The 8,829-nt window shown below is 39.5% G+C and overlaps 2 protein-coding genes across 2 annotated transcripts; one reads left to right on the top strand and one right to left on the bottom strand.

Moving 5' to 3' along the window:
- Positions 1-2,348: 2,348 nt before the first annotated feature.
- On the bottom strand, positions 2,349-3,805 carry mrm1 (mitochondrial rRNA methyltransferase 1). Its single transcript, XM_023340600.1, has one exon. It carries the CDS (start codon positions 3,609-3,611, stop codon positions 2,442-2,444), a length of 1,170 nt encoding a protein of 389 aa, XP_023196368.1. The 5' UTR covers positions 3,612-3,805; the 3' UTR covers positions 2,349-2,441.
- Positions 3,806-5,183: 1,378 nt separating this feature from the next.
- On the top strand, positions 5,184-8,799 carry chmp2a (charged multivesicular body protein 2A). Its single transcript, XM_005805377.3, has 6 exons — positions 5,184-5,341; positions 7,419-7,586; positions 7,874-8,053; positions 8,136-8,266; positions 8,462-8,523; positions 8,613-8,799. The coding sequence occupies exons 1-6, from the start codon at positions 5,339-5,341 to the stop codon at positions 8,732-8,734; spliced, it is 666 nt and encodes a 221-aa protein (XP_005805434.1). The 5' UTR covers positions 5,184-5,338; the 3' UTR covers positions 8,735-8,799.
- Positions 8,800-8,829: the final 30 nt, after the last annotated feature.

Raw genomic sequence — 8,829 nt, 5'->3', positions numbered from 1 at the left:
GAAGTTGAAAGTGGATCTACCTAAATGGAGAGCAATCCTAGAAGAAAATCAATTAAAGGATGCAGACTTGAGGCTGGGTCAGAGGTTCAGCATCCACGAGAACAACAACCCTGAACATACAGCCAGAGCTACCTTGGAATAGCTTAGATAAAAATATATTTATGTGTTGGGAATGGCCCAGCCAATGTCCAGACCTAAATTCAGCTGACAATCTATGGCAAGATTTGAAAAAGGATGGAGACTCTCCATGGACCAGATGATGTTTGTTTGCGGGCTGCTTCTAGCCCTTGTTCTACATTTTGTTCATGCTTTATCTAAAAATCCAATCAGCAAAGTAAAGATATTAAGTGCTAATAAAAGCAGTGTAAATGCAGGCCAATGAAGATTTAAAAAAAAAGTGAAAACACTTTGGGTTACATAAAAATGAAGATGTCATTTAAATATAAACACAAATGTGTAAAGATAAGTGCAGCCTATAAAGTTAAACTTTTCCTTATTTATTCATAAATAAGCTCATATCTCAGCCCTTCACGTGGTCCCATCAGTTTTAAATTAAATTCAACTGAAGGGGTGTTATGTTGCTGAGCTTGCAGCTACATCATCGTAGCTTTCTGACGTACTGGATGAATCAGAGATGTGACTCGTGTTTTTCCTGCAATAAAAACATCCAATCGCTCCAGTGAAGTCCTCTAAGAACGATAATCATCCACTGGAACAAAGACGTCACTGATTCAATCAGTTACCAAATTACTGCAGGAAAACTATTGATTTGGATGTCGAGGTTTTAAGCACCATTTAAAAGAACGTTTCGGTAAGTAATTTTCTTAAACTCACTATGTGTAATAGGTAACATGCTGAGACACTAGCAAATCACATAGGTTTTCACCGAATAAGAAGCTTGGCATGGGCCTTAGAGAGAAGTAAAACAAAAACCAACCTTCTAAAGTCACAAAATTAGTAATTAGTTAATAGAGTTCATCTGTGTGTAATCTAACTTCAGATTAAGTCCAGCTGTTCTGTGAAGGCCTCAGACGGTTGTTAGAGAGCCTCAGGGAAGAGACAGCATGGAGAAGGAACACAGCAGACAGGCGTTGAACGTCATACAGAGCGCTGTTCAAACATCGGCTGAAAACGGAAAGAGTACGGCACCACTGCATACCTACTGAGGTGTGAACGTTCCCCTGAACCGACATACTGGACCGTAAGAGTGATAATTAGAGGAGCAAAGAGTTCCACGGTCATTCTGGATGAGCTGCAGAGGTCTACAGAAGACCTGCAATTTCTACAGTTTAGGTGGGAGAATCTAAACTGTAAATTGTGGAGTCATATTCTCCACAATTTTCACTGTTGTACCATCGTTGAATGGAAACAGTGAAAAGAAAATCCCACTTAGCTCAGGGGATTTGTAATTTCATGCATGTACCCTGCAATAAAATGAATCCAGGTGGTGGACGCTGCAAATATGGAGAAAAATATTACTATTTCAAAACAAAGAATTCATTTTTCATTAGACATAAAATGCCTTGTGTGGTGAAAAACTAAAACTGCATATTATCCCGAAAACAAAAAAAAAGTCCCACTGAAAAATGCTGGTGTCAGTATTAAGCTGTGGGAATAGGGAGTCTCCGACAAGCTGATGGAAAGATGGATGGAGCTAAATACAGTCAAACTCTTAAAGAAAGCCTGCTAAAAGCAGAAAAAGACTATGACAGAGGTTGGACTTAAAGCATAATAACGACCCTAAAGATAGAGTGAGGGCTGCAATGCAATAGTTTACATCATGAATGTTAGAAAGGCCCAAAATCCAGAACTAAATCCAAAACTTAATAATGAATGTTCAGAAAGCCTCTCCATCTAATCTGACTGAGCTTCAGTTGTTTTACAAAAGAAGACTGGGCTGTAATTTATTTTGTACATGTGCAGAGCTGGTACAGACTTGCAGCTGGATTAACAATGAAATGAAAGTACAGATGAATGTAACATTTTAGATTTTTATTTGTAAGAAGGTTTGCAAACCATGTGTAATTTAACTTCCATGTTATATATGCTCTCTGTGTGAAACTGTCGAAAAAGGTTGTGAATCCCTTTGCTAAGTCCTCCCCACATTTATTCTTGATAAATATTAATACAAATCATTCAAATGTAAGAAGAGAATTATGATGGAACTAATTAAGCTGCCAGTTTTGCAGATTCAATTTAAGTAGGTGAGAAAGGATCATCAATGGTATACAGCTGGCAGTAATAAACTGATTTGCCTTTGAATCTTTTTTCATTTCTATGTACAGTATGTGTCACTGGATACAGTTTATTAGTGTGTTTGCATGAATTATATTAAGATATACTGATGCTTTTAGATTTTGGAAAATGTTTATTGATAATAATACCAGTAAATCACCAGCTTTATAATTTCAGGTTTCACCCAGACATTATTTACCAGCGCATTAAGGTCTACTTTCCTTCTGCGACAAACATCTGGACTTTGTGAGCAGAGAGTGCAGCATGATGCCTGCGGCCACAGAGACGTTCAGAGACTCAATTCCGGGTGCCAAGTCTCTACCAGCTGGGATCGTGAGCAGGGTTTGGCACACGGAGAGGAGCTTCCCGGAGAGCCCTTCCCCCTCGCTTCCCATCAGCAGCATCGTCGGCCTCGTCACCTGAAAGTCCGAACAAGAGGCAACAGGAATCCGGGACTCCTCCGGATCTGCTCCCACTGTCCCAACCACCTGCCAACCCTGTTTCACCTTCGTCCTCAACATGTCTTCCAGGCTGTCACACCCATACACCCTCATGGCCTCCATGACGCCCGAGCTGGCCTTGCTGACCACGGGAGACAGCGGGCAGCTATGGCGAAGACTGCTGATCACCCTGTCCACGCCGAGGAAATAAGCAGAGCGCAGGATGGCGCCCAGGTTCATCGGGTCCTGGATTCTTTCCAGGACCAGCCACAGAGGGATGCCATGCCCACTTGTGTTGGATTCAGAGTCAAAGGTGAGAAAGTTCAGGGGACTGGCTCGCAGACATACTCCCTGATGTACTCCTCCAGAGGACATCTTGTCCAGATCCTTCTTGCTGACCCGACTGACTTGTACCCCTCGCCGATGTGCTTCCTCACATACCGATAAGACAGAGGCCCTCAGAGAGGTCTCACCATCTTTAACCAACAGTTGGTAGACCTTCCTTCTCCCCTGAGTGAGAGCCAGGAGACAAGGAGCAATGCCAAAGACAACATCAGCTGTATCTTCTTGCTTTGGTCTCAGCTGCCTCTCTTTGTCTGCAGGGAAGTCTTCCAGACTCAGTTTCCTAAGCTCAGACGATACCTTGAAGACTCCCCCTCTCCCATGATTCTGTGGTGGTGGGATATCATTCTTTGAGGATTTATCCTTGAATGACCTCTTACGATCTGCTATCCTTTCAGCTACAGCAGGGTGATGTGGAGCAGTGGAGGGATTTGACCCTCTGTGGCGCCTTTTGAACGCAGGGTCCCGGTTTCTGTCCTCTGGGCTCAGGTGGGAAGTCTCTGCTGGAGGCCCCATAGAGGACACTGGTCTGGACAGTTTTCGGCACCAGTCAAGAACAAACTTGTGCTGGTGGGTAGAGCTGCTGAGCCACATGTTAAAATAGCTGCAAAAAAGGTCGAGATGCAATTACAGTCCGTCCAAATGAAACTTGCCAAAAACGTCTGTAGTCCTCAGGTCACTCCATGTGGTCATACATTTTACAAAGCGTTGTTGAGTCTCAGATGGGAGTATTTTCGCCTATTGAAGAAATATCTGCAGCTTGTACGTGAACTATGCACATGTGCGGATCACGCTATGTCAAGTAAACAATTTTAACACCGGATATCAAAACATTTTACCTAATAAAATAAAAGCGCGATGAACAGCGTTCTTGGCATAATATTTAAAAAGACAAAACAAATCATTTCTTCACATCTGAAATCATTAGAAGTTCTCCATTCGAACAAAATCCCATAAAATAAATGAAATGTAATAAATAATAACATAGAACGAGGACTATATAGCCTACTCTTTTACCCAAAATGTATTGTACGTGTTTTATATATAAAATAAAATTGCACACTAATAACAAACTCGTTCCAACTACCCAAGGTGAAACGTAAATCAATGATAAAACACAACACTAGTTAGTGAATGTATCATAAAAAAATGAATGAGGGTCAGTAGTTTTTAAGATAAAAAAAAGCTATACATTGGATGAAAACACATAAAACAGCTCTTCTTAACTCAAATTAAAGGACAAATAATTAATAAATCATGAATGAATGAATGAATTATTTTCTTTATACTTTTGGGATGTCCATTTATTCTTTTTTTTTCTCCGTTTTTTGTTCTTCATTTGTTTTAATGTTTAAATCAACTTTGTGAATAAAGGATGTTTACCAGTATCAACTTTCTATAATAATATATTATATCCTGGTTATTATATCGTATGTGTGATCTGAGGGTAGCAGCTCAAACAACCACCCAGGACCTAGGGTGTTTGAGCCATAGATGTAGTGACAACTTTTACAACAGTGTTGTAACTCTAATTAATACCTCACCTCTTTGAACTGGGCCATGTAAGAAACACAAGTGCAATTTTATTTATTAGTTTACTTCTGATTTATGGCTACACTATGTATGGACTCCATTTTATTCTGTACGTTTTTGTTGTTTTGTTTGTTTTTTCTTTTGTAGTTGCTTTGTTAGAACTTTTTGCACCTCTGCTGTGCCAGAAAAATATTACATTATGACACATTTTGTAGTGTGTAAAGATTTTTATCTTTCAATTTTCTGTATCCTTATTGCTTGACGTCAAATCGTTTATGCTTATTGTGATGTCATCAGCTCGTAAGTGTACCTGCAGAATTAGCTTTGCTTTTTTTTGTTTGTTTTTTTACTGTTATATTTGTGTATTGAATTCCACTAAGTGTGCAATTCTATTGTGGAAATTCAAACTTTATTACCCAGCTGTGTTTTATTACTGTCATTGTACATTTGTTATTTAAAACAACGTCACCTGTATCTGTTTACTGTAATTTTTAGCCGTGGATTTTTCTTTTGGGTGCGTGTTTAAATTCACACTTGTATTTTAAAAGTTATTTCTGTCAACTTCCGGCAATTTGACTAACTTGACTCACATGACGAAACGGCAAAACTGACGTCTTCCTTGCTGTTCCGTGGCTACGTCACTTCCCGGAAGGGCAACTGTAGCAACACGGAAGCGTTGGAAGAAAAACAAATAAGCGTTTAATTTTGAGTCTATTTGAAGTCAGAGGAGAGCAACTGGGCGCCGTTTGTCTTCTGTGTTTCCCTGCCTTTGACGAAAACTGTGGTCTATGGTAAGTGTGACTTTGTCTCGGCTCCGGTGGGTTCGGCGTGTCAGGTTAGACAGGAACAGAACCGAGTCAAACGGGGCTCGAACCTGACTTTAGGCCTTTTGGGCACGTAACTAACAGCTGAGAGATTTACAACCCAGGATTTAATGTTACTAATATAGTAAACGTAAAAGGACAACATGTTGGAAATCCTTTAAAGACGCTTAAAACGAGTTCCTTTTGTGGTGAACAGTTCATGTTCAGATGGAAATCCCCTCTTTTTTTATAACTACTTGTACAGATACTGAACTAACCGATTAGTTAGCTGATATATCAGAAATAACGTCATGTTTCGTTATATATGTCAGTATTTTTTTCTGGCAAAAGGATGGAAAGTGTCACATTCTCGTGTTTCAGTCAGATATCTCTAAAAATATACGTTTTATCTCACCTACATCTGAAAGTTTAATCATACTTTAAAAACTACTTTCCATTATTAACGTATTACCTTGTCATTTTGGAGACCAGAACAATGTTATGTTGTTGAAAGGGGCTTTTCTTTACAGCAAGTACATAAGTTCATAAATTTGCTCACCTCAGAAGAGAAAATGCTTTCATTTATTACTCATAGTAGTTTTTACTTCTTTTCTTCATAGTTACTAAAAACGTCTATCTTACTGTTGATTTGGTTTAAAGTCCATTTAGTGAGATGTCAAAGAAGCTGCCTGAGTGAGTTTTCACTGGCTGTCTCTAGAGAGCATAGAGTGAAGATGCACTGCCCCTCCCTCACCTGTTGCTGCACATTTGGCCAGTGGGCTGAAAACTATCCTACAATAAAGACAAATTTATCTGTTAGGAAATACGTTTTTTATATATATACATATAAAAAAAAGGTGCCAGCTATAATTGGCCAGCTACCAGCAGCTTGTCTGTGTGCGTTAGGTTAAATATCTTTTGACACTTTGCTGGATAACATGACAGTTATTTTGATGGGACACAGTTATAGCTAATCTGTAGGTTCACAGCACATCAACATACAATGAATCCTTCTTTTGTTACGACATCTTGTTCTCTGCTCTATAGTGCAGACTTGTGGCTGAACAACAAATACGATCTGGCCCACAAAGACTTTTATCTGGTTGTAATGATGTCATCGGTCAAGTGATGAGTGACTCAGCACATTCCAGACTACTTTAAGGTTCACTTAATTTTCCACCTGATTGTGTAAAAAGAAATGTGATCTTATTCCGACTGTAGTCCCATAATTTATTAAATAAGCTGGTAAGTAAGCATTTATACATGGGGTAATTTAGATTCAGTTTGAAATGCATACCATAAATAGATGCATTTATCTGTAATTATTTTAAGCCTTCAGTAATTTTCTAAAAATGCTTGAATTCCTTTTTGTTCAAATATACATACACAATTATTTGAACAATTTAATTACATTATTTCATGATCCTGTTTTGGATTTTATTTAAACTAACAGCATGACACACTTTTAAAGTTTAACAACAACCAGGTACAGGTTAGGACATGCTGTGATGTCATTGGGTGGGATTGCTGACACATTTTATAATTTGTATGTATGTTATAATAATTTGCGCACTTAAATGAATATTAATTATCTAATTAATTATTATTTTATTTATTATAATTTTTGAAATGATCACCTACATGAACAATTATTTGACAAGTTATTGATCTGTCGGAATAGCTTTTTGCTTCACAGACTCAAACATTTGTTTACATTAGTCACTGTTCTTTTTTTCCCCATTTTGCATTTTTTGAAGGATGTCTATTCTATATTTTGCTTCATTTTTATCTTGGACCTTGATATTGTAACAAAAATGTTAAAGTGAGCATAAAGTTGCATACATTGTCACAAACATTGTAGGAATTGTTTATCATTTTATGACATTATCCTCTCCAAATGCCTCATTAACCTCTTAAGGTATCATTACAATAGCAACTGCGTTTATGAAAACCTCATGGCTCGGCTCAGCATTTATGAACGTTTCTCTCATCTTTCTTTTTTTTTTTAAACTTAATTTTTTTTTTACATTTTTAGAATATTTTTGCCTTTGCTTTCCTTACACAGATGGAGTTCCTGTTTGGGAAGAGGAAGACCCCGGAGGAGATGCTAAGGCAGAACCAGAGGGCGCTCAACCGGGCCATGAGAGATCTGGACCGAGAGCGAATGAAGCTGGAGCAGCAGGAGAAGAAGATCATCGCTGACATAAAGAAGATGGCCAAACAGGGACAAATGGTGAGCTAAAAGGAAGATGCACCAGTTCATCATATCGGTGACTGGCAGCGCAAATACTGGGAAATAATTATTTTTTTTGCTTATCCATTACTTGCAGCAAAACTAAAAACTCCAACTATTTGTTTGCCCATAAACTAACAGCATGACACACTTTTAAAGTTTAACAACAACCAGGTACAGGTTAGGACATGCTGTGATAAATAAGAATAAATTTGTTAAAAAAAAAAGAACAAGAAAGGAAAAAAACGGAAAAAAACAGGAATTTTGTGTTGTCTCAATCTCCACAGGACGCAGTAAAGATCATGGCGAAGGATTTGGTTCGCACGCGGCGCTACATCAAGAAGTTCATCATGATGAAAGCCAACATTCAGGCCGTCAGCCTAAAGATCCAGACGCTCAAGTCTAACAACAGCATGGCACAGGCGATGAAAGGTGTCACCAAGGCCATGGCCACCATGAACAGACAGGTCTGTTCTCCACGCGCTCAGTGATGGAAGTTAACAGCACTCCTTCCTGTTCTGATGATGTCATTTCCCCCCATTTCCACAGCTGAAGCTCCCTCAGATACAAAAGATCATGATGGAGTTTGAGAAACAGAGCGAGATGATGGATATGAAGGAGGAGATGATGAACGACGCCATCGATGACGCCATGGGGGATGAGGACGATGAAGAGGAGAGGTAAACTAAGCAGTGTCAAAAGTGAATACTTTAAACATTACTTTTTTAAGGATTATCCTTATTTGTGAGGGATATGAAACTTTCCAGCAGCTAGTTAGCTTAGCATGAGGCCAGAAATAAGGGGCAACGGAACAAAAAGTCTTTGTCTAAAAACACAGTGAATATCTTTGTTGTTGACATGGGCTTCTCATGCAGCGACGCCATCGTCTCCCAAGTGCTGGATGAGCTCGGTCTCAACCTGTCCGACGAGCTGTCAAGTAAGAAAAACCCTCCGATCTTCAGCAGCTCATCTCTCTCAATATTCTTCTCAGCATTTCGCTGAATCCCCCCTGCGTTTTTGTTGCAGATCTTCCCAGCACCGGGGGGAGCCTCTCCGTGGCCGGCGGAAAGAAGGCCGAGCCTCAGGCCGCCTTGGCCGACGCGGATGCAGACCTGGAGGAGCGTCTGAATAACCTGCGGAGAGACTAAATGCGCAAGAACTGTCAGAGAAGCGCACTTTGGCAAGGGTCACCAATACAAACGCACTCGAATCTCTGCGTCTAGATTCTTTTGGAGGCATAAGT

This window comes from Xiphophorus maculatus, chromosome 10, assembly GCF_002775205.1.
Source record: "Xiphophorus maculatus strain JP 163 A chromosome 10, X_maculatus-5.0-male, whole genome shotgun sequence".
Classification (NCBI taxonomy): Eukaryota; Metazoa; Chordata; class Actinopteri; order Cyprinodontiformes; family Poeciliidae; genus Xiphophorus; species Xiphophorus maculatus.
Note: the sequence above shows the minus strand (reverse complement) of the source record. Positions and strands in the feature narration are given on the sequence as shown.